The 16563-nt window shown below is 42.9% G+C and overlaps 1 protein-coding gene across 1 annotated transcript; it reads left to right on the top strand.

Moving 5' to 3' along the window:
- Positions 1-13535: 13535 nt before the first annotated feature.
- Positions 13536-16230, top strand: LOC140076750 (homeodomain-interacting protein kinase 4-like). Its single transcript, XM_072123429.1, has 2 exons — positions 13536-15092; positions 15954-16230. Exons 1-2 carry the CDS (start codon positions 13614-13616, stop codon positions 16119-16121), a joined length of 1647 nt encoding a protein of 548 aa, XP_071979530.1. The 5' UTR covers positions 13536-13613; the 3' UTR covers positions 16122-16230.
- Positions 16231-16563: the final 333 nt, after the last annotated feature.

Genomic DNA, 16563 nt, shown 5'->3' with positions numbered 1-16563 from the left:
TATCGGTGACTGCAGCAGTAACTTGTACAATGATACATAAAATGTAACCCAGAAAATTGACAGTAAAACAATGCAAAAATGTGACCCCCGGTAAATCCCAATCGGGACTCTCTGGTAGCACATCATTCGTGAAATCAGCCCAAGATCCCTACAAATCCCTATAAATGGTTGGAGAATCTCCCTGTATGGAGGGATTCCTGGTCCAGTTCTCTCTTTCGCTGTGGGATCAAAAGCTCTAAACTTTTTTTTTTTTTTACAATAACAGCGCCACCTTTGTCCCATGGTGGTGTTTGGTATTACAGTTCATCTGCTTTCCCTTGGCTATATCGCTGTAACAGCAGGGGGCTCCCCCTGACCTCTCATACACATACATTGGGGCAGATTTACTTAGCTGGTCCATTCACGATCCAGCGGCGCGTTCTCTGCTGTGGATTCGTGTCTTTCGGCGATTCATTAAGGCAGTTCATCCGACGTCCACCAGGTGTCGCTGCTGCGCTGAAGACCATCGGAACGCACTGAAGTTCACCGAGCCATCGTGGGTGAAGGTAAGCGCGTGTCGAGCGACACTTTTTTTTTTTTTAATGCAGCGGTTAATCCGAATCCGGCGGGGTTTTTTTACGGCCACGCCCCCGATTTCCCGGGGCAATACAGGGAAAATCGTCGCAAAACGGAAAAATTCGGTTAACCCATCGCAAAAACGCGAATCGGGCCCTTAGTAAATGACCCCCATTGTCTGACTTTGTTTGGTTTGCTGGTACCAAGGTGAATAGTTTGGACCAAGTCTTGGGTTTCTGAAACTAGACTATTGTTGACTGATCTATAGGATTGGACTTTAATAGATGATAACTGGGGGGGTGTCATAGGGAACCCCATAATTTGTTGTGTTATACTTGGTAGGAGGTAGAAGCTGCGCCCCCTTCTCCGGCCATAGTGTAAAAAGCCCAATTAACAGCTGGAATGTATAGGATTACATATAGGCGCGCTCTGCTTTTATGCACATATAACTTATAGGATTACATATAGGCACGCTCTACTTGAATGCATATATAACCTATAGGAATCCTTATAGGAGCGCTCTACTTGTATGCACATAAAATCTTAGAGGATTTGTGATAGAAGCGCTCTGCTTATAAATAAATATAGCGTATAGGTTTCCATATACTGTAGGAGCGCTCTACTTGAAAGCCCATATAACTTATAGGATTCCTTATAGAAGTGCTCTGCTTGTAAATAAATATAACCTATAGGTTTCCATATAGGAGCGCTCTACTTGTATACACATATAACCTATAGGTTTTCATAAAGTAGCGCTCTGCTTATAAGTAAATATAACCTATAGGTTTCCATATAGGAGTGCTCTGCTTTTAAGTAAATATAACCTATAGGTTTCCATATAGGAGCGCTCTACTTGTATACACATATAACCTATAGGTTTCCATATAGGAGCGCTCTGCTTATAAGTAAATATAACCTATAGGTTTCCATATAGGAGTGCTCTGATTATAAGTAAATATAACCTATAGGTTTCCATATAGGAGTGCTCTGCTTATAAGTAAATATAACCTATAGGTTTCCATATAGGAGCGCTCTACTTGTATACACATATAACCTATAGGTTTCCATATAGGAGCGCTCTACTTATAAGTAAATATAACCTATAGGTTTCCATATAGGAGTGCTCTGATTATAAGTAAATATAACCTATAGGTTTCCATATAGGAGTGCTCTGATTATAAGTAAATATACCCTATAGGTTTCCATATAGGAGCGCTCTACTTGTTTACACATATAACCTATAGGTTTCCATATAGGAGCCCTCTGCTTATAAGTACATATAACCTATAGGTTTCCATATAGGAGTGCTCTGCTTATAAGTACATATAACCTATAGGTTTCCATATAGGAGCGCTCTACTTGTATACACATATAACCTATAGGTTTCCATATAGGAGCGCTCTGCTTATAAGTAAATATAACCTATAGGTTTCCATATAGGAGCGCTCTGCTTATAAGTACATATAACCTATAGGTTTCCATATAGGAGCGCTCTACTTGTATACACATATAACCTATAGGTTTCCATATAGGACGGCTCTGCTTATAAGTAAATATAACCTATAGGTTTCCATATAGGAGCGCTCTACTTGTATACACATATAACCTATAGGTTTCCATATAGGAGTGCTCTGCTTATAAGTAAATATAACCTATATGTTTCCATATAGGACGGCTCTACTTGTATACACATATAACCTATAGGTTTCCATATAGGAGCGCTCTGCTTATAAGTAAATATAATCTATAGGTTTCCATATAGGACGGCTCTACTTGTATACACATATAACCTATAGGTTTCCATATAGGACGGCTCTACTTGTATACACATACAACCTATAGGTTTTTATATAGGAGCGCTCTGCTTATAATTAAATGTAACCTATAGGGTTCCATATAGGAGCGCTCCAACTTTAAACACATATAACCTATAGGTTTCCATATAGGAGCTCTCCAGCTTTAAAAACATATAACCTATAGGTTTCCATATAGGAGCGCTCTGCTTATAAGTAAATATAACCTATAGGTTTCCATATAGGAGCGCTCCAGCTTTAAACACATATAACCAATAGGTTTCTATATAGGAGTGCTCTGCTTATTAGTAAATATAACCTATAGGTTTCCATGTAGGAGCGCTCCAGCTTTAAACACATATAACCTATAGGTTTCTATATAGGAATGCTCTGCTTATAAGTAAATATAATCTATAGGTTTCCATATAGGACAGCTCTACTTGTATACACATATAACCTATAGGTTTCTATATAGGAGCGCTCTGCTTATAAGTAAATATAACCTATAGGTTTCCATATAGGAGCGCTCTGCTTATAAGTAAATATAACCTATAGGTTTCCATATTGGAGCGCTCTACTTGTATACACATATAACCTATAGGTTTCCATATAGGAGCGCTCTACCTTTATACACATATAACCTATAGGTTTCCATATAGGAGCGCTCTACCTTTATACACATATAACCTATAGGTTTCCATATAGGAGCGCTCAACCTTTATACACATATAACCTATAGGTTTCCATATAGGAGCGCTCTGCTTGTATACACATATAACCTATAGGTTTCCATATAGGAGCGCTCTACCTTTATACACATATAACCTATAGGTTTCCATATAGGAGCGCTCTACCTTTATACACATATAACCTATAGGTTTCCATATAGGAGTGCTCTACTTGTATACACATATAACCTATAGGTTTCCATATAGGAGCGCTCTACCTTTATACACATATAACCTATAGGTTTCCATATAGGAGCGCTCTACCTTTATACACATATAACCTATAGGTTTCCACATAGGAGCGCTCTACCTTTATACACATATAACCTATAGGTTTCCATATAGGAGCGCTCTACCTTTATACACATATAACCTATAGGTTTCCATATAGGAGCGCTCTACCTTTATACACATATAACCTATAGGTTTCCATATAGGAGCGCTCTACCTTTATACACATATAACCTATAGGTTTCCATATAGGAGCGCTCTACCTTTATACACATATAACCTATAGGTTTCCATATAGGAGCGCTCTGCTTGTATACACATATAACCTATAGGCTTCCATATAGGAGTGCTCTACCTTTATACACATATAACCTATAGGTTTCCATATAGGAGCGCTCTGCTTGTATACACATATAACCTATAGGCTTCCATATAGGAGCGCTCTACCTTTATACACATATAACCTATAGGTTTCCATATAGGAGCGCTCTACCTTTATACACATATAACCTATAGGTTTCCATATAGGAGTGCTCTACCTTTATACACATATAACCTATAGGTTTCCATATAGGAGCGCTCTACCTTTATACACATATAACCTATAGGTTTCCATATAGGAGCGCTCTACCTTTATACACATATAACCTATAGGTTTCCATATAGGAGCGCTCTACCTTTATACACATATAACCTATAGGTTTCCATATAGGAGCGCTCTACCTTTATACACATATAACCTATAGGTTTCCATATAGGAGCGCTCTACCTTTATACACATATAACCTATAGGTTTCCATATAGGAGTGCTCTACCTTTATACACATATAACCTATAGGTTTCCATATAGGAGCGCTCTACCTTTATACACATATAACCTATAGGTTTCCATATAGGAGCGCTCTACCTTTATACACATATAACCTATAGGTTTCCATATAGGAGCGCTCTACCTTTATACACATATAACCTATAGGTTTCCATATAGGAGCGCTCTACCTTTATACACATATAACCTATAGGTTTCCATATAGGAGTGCTCTACCTTTATACACATATAACCTATAGGTTTCCATATAGGAGCGCTCTGCTTGTATACACATATAACCTATAGGTTTCCATATAGGAGCGCTCTACCTTTATACACATATAACCTATAGGTTTCCATATAGGAGCACTCTACCTTTATACACATATAACCTATAGGTTTCCATATAGGAGCGCTCTACCTTTATACACATATAACCTATAGGTTTCCATATAGGAGCGCTCTACCTTTATACACATATAACCTATAGGTTTCCATATAGGAGCGCTCTACCTTTATACACATATAACCTATAGGTTTCCATATAGGAGTGCTCTACTTGTATACACATATAACCTATAGGTTTCCATATAGGAGCGCTCTACCTTTATACACATATAACCTATAGGTTTCCATATAGGAGCGCTCTACCTTTATACACATATAACCTATAGGTTTCCATATAGGAGCGCTCTACCTTTATACACATATAACCTATAGGTTTCCATATAGGAGCGCTCTACCTTTATACACATATAACCTATAGGTTTCCATATAGGAGCGCTCTACCTTTATACACATATAACCTATAGGTTTCCATATAGGAGCGCTCTACCTTTATACACATATAACCTATAGGTTTCCATATAGGAGCGCTCTACCTTTATACACATATAACCTATAGGTTTCCATATAGTAGCGCTCTACCTTTATACACATATAACCTATAGGTTTCCATATAGGAGCGCTCTACCTTTATACACATATAACCTATAGGTTTCCATATAGGAGCGCTCTACCTTTATACACATATAACCTATAGGTTTCCATATAGGAGTGCTCTACCTTTATACACATATAACCTATAGGTTTCCATAAAGGAGCGCTCTGCTTGTATACACATATAACCTATAGGTTTCCATATAGGAGCGCTCTACCTTTATACACATATAACCTATAGGTTTCCATATAGGAGCGCTCTACCTTTATACACATATAACCTATAGGTTTCCATATAGGAGCGCTCTACCTTTATACACATATAACCTATAGGTTTCCATATAGGAGCGCTCTACCTTTATACACATATAACCTATAGGTTTCCATATAGGAGCGCTCTACCTTTATACACATATAACCTATAGGTTTCCATATAGGAGTGCTCTACCTTTATACACATATAACCTATAGGTTTCCATATAGGAGCGCTCTACCTTTATACACATATAACCTATAGGTTTCCATATAGGAGCGCTCTACCTTTATACACATATAACCTATAGGTTTCCATATAGGAGCGCTCTACCTTTATACACATATAACCTATAGGTTTCCATATAGGAGCGCTCTACCTTTATACACATATAACCTATAGGTTTCCATATAGGAGCGCTCTACCTTTATACACATATAACCTATAGGTTTCCATATAGGAGTGCTCTACCTTTATACACATATAACCTATAGGTTTCCATATAGGAGCGCTCTGCTTGTATACACATATAACCTATAGGTTTCCATATAGGAGCGCTCTGCTTGTATACACATATAACCTATAGGTTTCCATATAGGAGCGCTCTGCTTGTAAACACATTTTATGGAATTCGCTATCCCTGGATTTTCTTATTCCCGGCTGCCGATCAGATCCTGACTCTGGGATCTCGCAGCATAAGGAAACATTGCGGTTCCATCTGTGATTGGGTCGGGGATGGTTTTGGCCCTCAGCCAGGAGTCCTAGTCCCTGCTGGGCTGGAGGCACCTGGAAATACTTTAGTCTTGGAGTTTGTTATCCAGGTGTCCGCGTGTCAGGGGAGAATAACGGGTGAACCCGGATCCGAAGCAGCTCTGCATTACAATACTTGTATATAACAGTGACGGTATATATATATATACAGCATCTTATACCACCTTATGGATGTCACTGATCACATGGGGGCCTATAGATTAGTCACTGAGGAGCCCCCTGGGGCCCTAATGTTGCCGGGGTTCCCATCCAGTGCCTATAGGTTATTTATTCAAAGTTTTTCCAATGTTATTTTACGTTCGCATTGAATCAGGAAATATTATTCAAAGTACATAAAAATGCAGGTAGATCTGTCCGGACATGTCTGGGGATAAGATTTCCAAATATGTCTCAGGAACTTAGGGGTTAATGTGATCTGATCCTCTTACAGGATAAAGTGACCCACATGGAGGAGCCGAACACTGGGGCCACAGCGACATCTAGTGGCTGCGAGGGGGAAGGACCTGGAACTATCAGGGTATAGCTGCCTGACAACACTGGTCATGAACAAAAAGTGTATATATATGATCTATAACATGCTGCCTGCAGATAGGACACTATGTACAACCCGCTCAGCTCCTCCTGCTCTATAACATGCTGCCTGCAGATAGGACACTATGTACAATCTGCTCAGCTCCTCCTGCTCTATAACATGCTGCCTGCAGATAGGACACTATGTACAATCTGTTCAGCTCCTCCTGCTCTATAACATGCTGCCTGCAGATAGGACACTATGTACAATCTGTTCAGCTCCTCCTGCTCTATAACATGCTGCCTGCAGATAGGACACTATTTACAATCTGCTCAGCTCCTCCTGCTCTATAACATGCTGCCTGCAGATAGGACACTATGTACAATCAGCTCAGCTGCTTCGGCTCTATAACATGCTGCCTGCAGATAGGACACTATTTACAATCTGCTCAGCTCCAATTGCTCTATAACATGCTGCCTGCAGATAGGACACTATGTACAATCTGCTCAGCTCCTCCTGCTCTATAACATGCTGCCTGCAGATAGGACACTATGTACAACCTGCTCAGCTTTTCCTGCTTTATAACATAATTCCTGCATTGCAACACCCCTGCCAATGCATAGGCAAGCTGGTAGTTTTGAATAGCGCCCTCTCCAGGTCAGGAGCTGTTACGGGGAGTCATGAACCTTCTAGGAAGTTTCTAGAACTGAGATATTGGGGCTGTCGGAAAACCCGACGGATTAAAAAAAAACCGCAGAATTTAAAAAACGAATTATGTCGCAAAATCAATCACTCACATGCACCAGGAATAGGTTGGTGAACTGTGGTGGACCTCCGCGCAGCAGCGACACCTGGTGGACATCGGGCGCACGACCCGAATCGCCGGCAGACCCGAATCCTCGTCTGAGAACGCGCCGCTGGATCGCAACAGGACCGAGTAAGTAAATGAGCCCCATTGTGTAGTTGCAGCGGTAGATACTGCCTGGAAAGGCAACAGTTAACTGGTGCATGTAATTATCCAATGATGTGGCTGTTACGTCAGCTGGAATGTGATTGGAGATCTGCTACCACCTGACCAGGGGGAGTATAAAACCCCCTGTTGGGTGAGAGCACATGGTCTAGGTCTTATCCTAAGGAGAGTGTGCAGCATACCTTCAGTACTGCCACAGCCATCAATCCCAGGAACTACTAGTGCCTCAGGCCTACTGCCTGGCACACAGGACAAGTCTGGAGACTTAAGCCCAGAGCTGCAGCTTCCACCACTTGGACACAGCTCCACCTGAACCAGCCCAGCCTGAACCTACTATCAGGCTGTGTGCACCTTTCCTGCGGCCCGACTCTCCATGATCATCCCAGCATAAAGAATCTGCTGCGTCATCGTGTTTGGCCGTCGCCTGTTGTTCAATAAAGAACCCTGAGTTGATTTGCACAAAGTTGCCTCCATCTGATCCCTGGATATGGCTGTCACCACCACGGGCTCCCCATCCATCACCCAGGGACACACACTACAGACACTCAGGGGTTGCCCCAGGAAGAACCAGTACCTCAGCCTCTCCCTCCATATTTCTTGCACACAACACCTGCTGGAGAGCTGCCAGGCTGTAGGACAGCCCTCCGCTCCCCATACCAAGCACCGCGACATCAGCGTGCCTAGGCCGCAACCGCCAGCCACTCCGGTATTCGGGGCCCCAAGAAAAGGCCCCGGTAGGGGATGTTGCACATACAATGCATTATGTAGAATCTGCTCTTGTCTTGTTGGAAGCTTCGGCCCAGTCTGAGGTCCAGAACATCTGAAGCGGGTTCTGATCCAGGATATCTCTGTACTTGGAGGCATTCATCTTTCCTTCCATTACCCCCCCATAGCCTGATGCTGCCCCCCATGTGTCACTGCTGCACTGAGGAGAAGCTTCTGTCGGCACATTCTGCTGGACTTGTGGTCATCCAAAACTTCTTCCATATAAAGGGGAATTCCTCCCGCGAAAACAAGTTTCTTAAATATATTCAGTATAACATAATATCACATTCTCTAATTCACAAAAATTATCAAATTATCAAAAATTATCAAAAATGCAGCATTTCACAGATATAATTCCACAATATCATTTGCCCCTGGTTTCTGACCCTGGATCTTCTGACTTTAGGGTCGGCAGCCATCTTGGTTTTCTGTCTGACGCTGTGGAGCTGAGATTTCTGAAGCCCCTCCCCCTGCGTTCCAGGATGAAGCTCACACTGATACACAGACACTGACTTCCTGCCAGCATGTGCACAGTGTGAGGAGAACTACAAGCTACAGGCAGATAAGTTCTTTATGCAGGGAGGGGGAGGCAGGAACATCCTCTCTGATAGTGTGTGTGTTGCTGACATGTAGCAAGAGCTGGAGAGTGTCATTGTATGTAATATGCATCTCATGGATCTCATCATCTCTGATCTGTCTCATCTCTCTTTCTATGTGTCAGATACTAGTGAATGTTCAGAAGGTAAATGAAACTGTATATAAACCTTGTACACTGAATATCTAACCACATTTTTAGCTCACCGAACTAGATGCATCATGAAGTGTCTGCTTCGAGAGTCCCTGCCCACTCCATGGAATTTTGCACTGAGCAGCCTAGGAAGTAAAAGGAGCTAAAACAGCAATAACACTAACTAAAATTGTAAAGTAAAAGGTTAAAAATTAACTTTATTGTGTTAACATCACTAGGGGATTGAAATTTGAGAATTTTCTTTCATGAGCAAACCCCTTCAAGGATTATTGAGGCAACTGTGCTCTTAGGAACCTTGAGGGCTGCAAAAATTCTTTTATAACCTTTACTAGATCTGTGCTTTGCCACAATTCTGTCTCTGAGCTTCTTGGGCAGTTCCTTACGCCTCATGATTCTCATGTGCTCTCACATGCACTGGGAGCTGTGAGGTCTTAGGCCCCTTCCACACTAGCGAGTGTGATGCGATGAACTCGCATCACACTCGCAACGCAAGCTGCCGGGAACGCACGGCCCGAACGCTGCACCGCGGGAGTGAACTGACATGCTGAGTTCACTCCCGCGGTGCAGCGTTCGGGCCGTGCGTTCCCGGCAGCTTGCGTTGCGAGTGTGATGCGAGTTCATCGCATCACACTCGCTAGTGTGGAAGGGGCCTTATATAGACAGGTTTGAGGGTGCGTTCACACGTTGCAGTTAAAACCGCATCGCAATCAGCTTTGATATTGGTTTAGGTGCAGTTTTGTCAATTTAACAGGTGAAAGACATGAACTGAACAAGTGAATGACATTTGTGGAGCAGGTTTCCCTTCAAAATCAAATTCACTCGTTCAGTTCATGTCTTTCACCTGTTCAATTGACAAAACTGCACCTAAAACCGCCTCAAAACTGATTGCGATGCAGTTTTAACTGCAACCTGTGAACGCATGCGTTAACAATGCGTTAACGGTTGCGTTTGTAAACACAGGTGTTAGCAGCTGTTTAATTTGGCAAATCACTCTCCAGCTATTGCAATGCGTTTTTAAACGCATGCAGTAAACGCGACGTGTGACCGCACCCTGAGGGTGCGGTCACACGTCGCGTTTACCGCATGCGTTAAAAAACGCATTGGAATAGCTGGAGAGTGATTTGCCTAATTAAACACCTCTTAACACTTGTGTTTACAAAACGCATGCGTTAACCGCGATGTTAACGCATGCGTTAACAACCGCATGCGTTAACCGCGATGTTAACGCATGCGTTAACAATGCGTTAACGGTTGCGTTTTGTAAACACAGGTGTTAGCAGCTGTTTAATTAGGCAAATCACTCTCCAGCTATTGCAATGCGTTTTTAAACGCATGCGGTAAACGCGACGTGTGACAGCACCCTCAGACTTACCTAATCAAGTCCAACCAGTTTAATTAAACACAGCTGGACTCCAATGAAGGTGTAGAACCATCTCAAGGAGGAGAAGAAGGACATGGAGAGCATGTGACTCGCAACAAAGGGTCTGGATACTTATGTGATGTTACAGTTTTTCTTGTTTAATAAATTAGCAAAAATATTTACATTTCACTTTTTTTCAGTCAAGATGAGGAGCGCACATTAAAGGGGTATTCTCGTCTGGGCATTCACATTCAGTTTCATTAATCTGCCATATGTAAACATTTCTTCAATTAGATGTTATTAAAAAAAATGTTCCTGTGTGAAGATAATTTCTCATAAATGTAGTAATGTCGTCCCTTAGAAAATAGATAGCTTCCCCGGATACGACCACGTCACACTCTTGCAGAGGTGGCCAGACTTGCACTATAGAGTCCTGCCTGACCACCAGGATCCAGCAACCATTACCACAGGGCAGCTGTAGGACATGTAGTAACTCTCGGACATTTTATATACAATAACCTTTTGTTTCTTTGTGCAATCAATCCATCAGAGGTGGCCGTATCCGAGGAAGCTATCTCGTTTCTAAGGGACAGTATGACTACATTTATGGGAAATTATCTTCACACAGGAACATTTATTTTAATAACATCTAATTGAAGAAATGTTTACATATGGCAGATTAATGAAACTGAATGTGAGTGCCCAGATGAGAATACCCCTTTAATGAGCAAAAAAACTTTTCTGATCTTACCAATTGGCTGCAATAAAACAAAGAGTGAAAATAAGCATAAACCAATTTAACCATTTACTGCTAATTTCGGAATGTCAAATGATACAGGGCATCTTTAGAGACCTTTCACCTCTATGGGAATCATAGAACAGAGATGGAAATACCCCTTTAAAGGGACCCTGTCACCAGATTTTACCCCATTAAACTACTAAAGGCGGTCCCCTACTTAAGGACAACCTAGTTACAGACAACCCCTAGTTACAGACAGACCTCTGCCCCCTGTGACCTCTGGTGACCTCTCTGGGTGTTACTATAGTCCCAGGCTGCAATGATCAGCTGTAAGGCGTCTGTAATGAGGTTTTATTGATAATTGATAAAAAATTTTGAAACTACAATTGTCACTGGGGCAAAAAAAAGTTTGTCTGGATCTACAATTATAAAATATACAGTTCGGACCTACATACAAATTCAACTTAAGAACAAACCTAAGGAACCTATCTTGTACGTAACCTCAGGCCCCCCCTCTCCCCCCCCTGTAGTCCCCTTATTTGCAGAAGCCCATCACACCTACAGTGCAAATATGTCACAGGGGTTGGGCTTTGGTTTGGATGCATTTCAAAAAACTTGTGACTTGTCTGTGTTACTCACTCCTCAGAGCTTGGCCCCCACCTTTGTGCTCCTGTCTGTCCTGCAAAAAGTTATAACAAACAATTATATTGTAATGCAAATGCTTAGAAAAGGCAGAGAGGCCGATGTGCACTGCAGGTATCATGGCCTTTTACAATCTGTCTTTAGTGAAAATGAGGTCCCTGGTGACAGGTTCCCTTTAAGCGCCCATTGTAATAGAAATTCAGTGTTACTAAATGATAACCATGTAGCATTGTCATATGCAGCAGCTCTAGTGCTTTCTAATAATTGTCTCTCCTAAATGATATATTAATGGACTGTTTTTACAAATTATTGCTCATACCAAGGCCTGTCAAATTCCTGCCCCCTACCCCTCCACCCTCTCCTCTACCTCCCTTCTTTACACCCTTATCCCATCCAGACCCTTCATACTTAATAACCTAAAACTTAAATTTTTCAGAAAAAGGTGATATAAGAAGGCGATTCCCCCCTTAACCCCTTCTGTCCCCTCTTAACCTATTACCTCCCCCCTTAACCCCTTCTGTCCCCCCCTTACCCTATTACCTTCCCCATTACCCATTGTCCCGATGCAGGCAGCCGAGGACGGATCTGGAGCTCTGACTGTACTTTGCTGTAATGTTACAATTTATTATCCGCTCTGTTTTTGGAAATGTGACACTTTGTAGCCGTCTGCATTCCTGGAATACAATGAAAAAAGATTTATACAAAAATAAACCCATGTCGGACAAGTCTTGTAATGAATCTCGTCCTTGCAAGTGGGGCCTGATATCAGAGACGTCTTTTGTAGCTTCTATTGTAAAATCTGGACCCCAAATCTAATGCATCATTTATAATCCGAGTCGCCAAAATAGTTAAAATTCAGACGCAACCCAGTCCTGCCACCATTGCTACAAGTGAGTGGAGCTCATATCTGCTGAGCAGGCACAATGTACAGAGTTTAGTAAATCATCTGCTCGTCTTACACCTTTCAGCATGATCCAAGATACATCCAGGGATCCGGAGATAAGTGCGGAACCGACCAATCAGAAACCTGTCATATTTCTTGTATTCAGGAATCTGATTGGTGGACGGGAACGACCTTTATATTGTGGACAAGTTTTAATAAATCCCCCTCCTCTTCCCGCCGCCTTCTCCCTGGGAAATGGAAACCTGTCTGTTTCATAAATCTGCAGGAACAATCGTGCGGCTGCTGCAATGCGCACAATGCAATTTTTTCTTTGTCGGATCCATATATAAGCGTGAATATTGTAAATCCCAAAACTGAGGGAAAGGGAAATAATCTAAGATTTCTAGCAGTACAAGCAGTGAGACCCTCATAGCCAGGGGGGAATAAGACTCCCATGGGCCCTGGGCTACATAGAAATGTCCCCCCCCCAAAAAAAAATGACAAATTTTTTTGTAATGGATTGACTTTTCCTGTTTTTATACGGTACCAGAACCATATATATTAGTTACTGGGGGGCTGTGTATAAGTTACTTAGGAGCTATGTAGTAGTTACTGGGGGGCTGTATACAAGTTGAAGAAGAGGCTGTATATGAATTACAGGGGGGCTATATATGAGTTACTGGGGGGCTGTATATTAGTTGCTGTGGCTCTATGCGAGTTGCAGGAAGGTTGTACAATTATTTTTGTTGCCATTTTGAGGTCACATGACTGATTGAAATGTGGGTTCCCTCCTGTCACCTATGGTAACCCCGGAACTCCCCTGATTATGATGCGGCCGAGTTCTAAGGACTCTTTGCAGGTTCTCCATCATGGTCGGCCACTTCTCCTGGATCGGGGCTGTTATGTTGTGATCCGGCATGGCTTCCCCCCCCTCCAGAAATGACTGCTACCATGTCATCGAGGAACTGGGGAAAGGGACGTTTGGAAAAGTACTAAAAGCCCAGAGAATAGAAACAGGAGAACTGGTGGCCATCAAGATCATGAAGAATAACGTCACGAGGAGCCGCGTGATCACCAACGAGCTCAAGATACTTCATGTGATCCGGCAGGTCGACCCAGACGCCTCTCATCTCGTACGTTTCTATGAACATTTCCAAGTCCTGGATCATTTTTGTTTGGTCTTTGAGCTTCTGCAGCAGAACTTGTACGAATACCAGAGGGAGATTGGATTCGATCCGATTCCCTTACGACACATCAGAACCATCACCGCTCAGGTACTAGAGGCCCTGTCCAAGTTAAAAGAGCTCTCCATTATCCACTCAGACCTGAAGCCGGAGAATATAGTACTAGTAGATCACCTACAATATCCATTTAGAGTGAAAGTCATTGATTTTGGGTCGGCCAGCATTTTATCTGAGGTGAAACACGTGAGGGAACCCTACATACAATCGCGCTTCTACAGAGCTCCGGAAATCCTTCTTGGTTTGCCTTTCTCGGAGAAGTTGGATATGTGGTCTCTCGGTTGTATTATTGCTGAGCTCCACTTTGGTTCTCCCCTTTACCCTGGAAATAATGAATACGACCAGATTAGATACATATGTGATACCCTCGGGATGCCGGACAGCTATCTCCTGAATGCGGCAAGGAAAGCCCTCTGGTTCTTCAAGTACAAGGTAGACGCCCAAAGACAAATCCAATGGAGCATGAAAGCCGAAGGAGAACATCAGAATGTGAAAACTATTGAAAGACGGAAATATGTGTTGAGATCCCTCGAGCAGATAGAACTAATGTACAGAACCAGAACCTGTTACCCACAGTCGGAAGTCCTGGCTGAACACTCGGACCTGAAGAACATGGTGGAGCTCATGAAGATGATGCTGACCTGGGACTCCAACAAGAGGATAAGTCCTGATACAGCGCTGAAGCATCCATTCATTTCTCTCCAGCATATGAAGACTCATTATAGGAGCACAAGATACTATTTGCTGTCACAGCAGAACCGCTATGGTACCACCCAACCAGAACCACCAGGGTGCTGCCGTGGTTTATGCTCCCCCAGTTATTACCAAGACCAGATAATGAATGACATTACTGATGGAGAGGAGGTAGAAAGATGGATTGAGGAGATGACTGGTCTCCTTGTTGAAGACTATGCTGAAGGAGGTCTCTACAATATGACCGGCCAAGCTTCTTACCACCAGAAGACAAGGGACGCTCCACATGATGCATCAGGTCACATCAATCCTCTTCTTCCAGAGTCGGGGGATGAGATTGGAGCCGCCCTGCTGGATAATCATCATGACCTGAAAGCTGATCGGCCGCCCCAGTCCTCCAGGTTCTCACGTCTATCTCCAAGCAAATCCAACGCAGAGGAGACAACCAATAGGAAACCAGAGGTGCGTGTGACCTGCTGAGTGATGTGTTACATGTGTATCCAGGGAGTTATTGTCATCTTCCCTTAGGATTGGGGATCGGTGAATGTACCAGAGCGACTGGAGTGCTGCGGCCTCTTTACAGTCTGCACAGCGCCTCACATAGTGCAGTGGTTGTGCTTGGTATTGCAATTCATCCCACATTCACTTTAAAGGGACCTGTTAGTAATTAGCCAAATAAACCACTACCAGTATATTGTCAAACAACTTCTAGAGTTAAAACTGAAGTCAAGGCGGGAAGCTCTAAATGCCTCTGTGATTAGTGATGTTTCTGGATGCAGGACCACCAATTACAGTAATGGGGGCTTTCTGAGGAAGAGAGAGCTTGACTTCAATGTTAAAATCTCTGCCTCCTTCAAAGCAATTACATATAAAATTTAACCTCTTTTATCTTGATCCACGAACCCAAACGTCCGTGTCTCGCTCATATACATGCTACCGGGTTGGTTCCTCACCCATTATAATCCCGTTACAGACCGGACAGAACTGGTGGCAGCTTAATTGGGTTGATAAGATTCTGTTTCACTGAGGCTGGTGAGAGGAATCTTATAGCCATTCAGGGTTGGGATTTATTGTTGTGCCTATTCCGGAAATTGTGTGGACGTCTTTAAATCCCTTCCTGCGCCTCTCAGAACCCGTGCGTTCTGGGAGGATAACTGAGTGACCTTGCGCACCCTTCAGCGGTCACGGTTTCCTTCACACAAGCATTTTAAGATTTTCCCCCTTAAGGAACGTGCCCTAAAATTTTTATGATAGTCAAAGCTGCGGATAGAAGGGAAACGTTCTATAGAGGAATTTGATTAACAATCAATATGTTACCTACAGGCAGAAACCCAACAACAGAGGACAGCGCCACCGATGGACAGAGTCTGCCACAGCATGGAGGGGGAGAAGACTGGCACTGAAAACTGTCCGGAGCGTCTGTGGTTCTGCGTATCACACAACGCGCCGCCTTACAGACCGTATCGCCAAGTCAACCACATGACCTCATAGAGGCGGCGCCCTGAATCTGCTGGACTTCAGGATTTGCTGGATTTATGTTATGAGGGCAATAATGTTGCTATTTTGTCTACATTAAAAGAACACAAAGGACAAAAAATAATCTTATTATTAGTCTCCTGGTTATTATTTTATCCTATTGACTTAAAGTCATCGGATAGTGGATAAGTGTCTGAACACTGGGACCGCCGGTGATCACTAGAAGAGGGGCCACCCCCCCCCCCTGACTAATGTAGTGTGGATGTGCCCCATCTGGCCGCATGGACTGGCCAATCCATTTACATTTCATTTACACTTACCCCTTATTTTATCTATTGAGATAAATGTTGGGACCTCCAGGCTCTTACAGTCCCTATTGGACGCCAATAGGACTATTACTGTGGGTGCTATCTGTATAGGACTATTACTGTGGGCACTGTCTGTATAGGACTATTAC

The sequence above is a fragment of the Engystomops pustulosus genome, chromosome 9 (genome assembly GCF_040894005.1).
Source record: "Engystomops pustulosus chromosome 9, aEngPut4.maternal, whole genome shotgun sequence".
Classification (NCBI taxonomy): Eukaryota; Metazoa; Chordata; class Amphibia; order Anura; family Leptodactylidae; genus Engystomops; species Engystomops pustulosus.
Note: the sequence above shows the minus strand (reverse complement) of the source record. Positions and strands in the feature narration are given on the sequence as shown.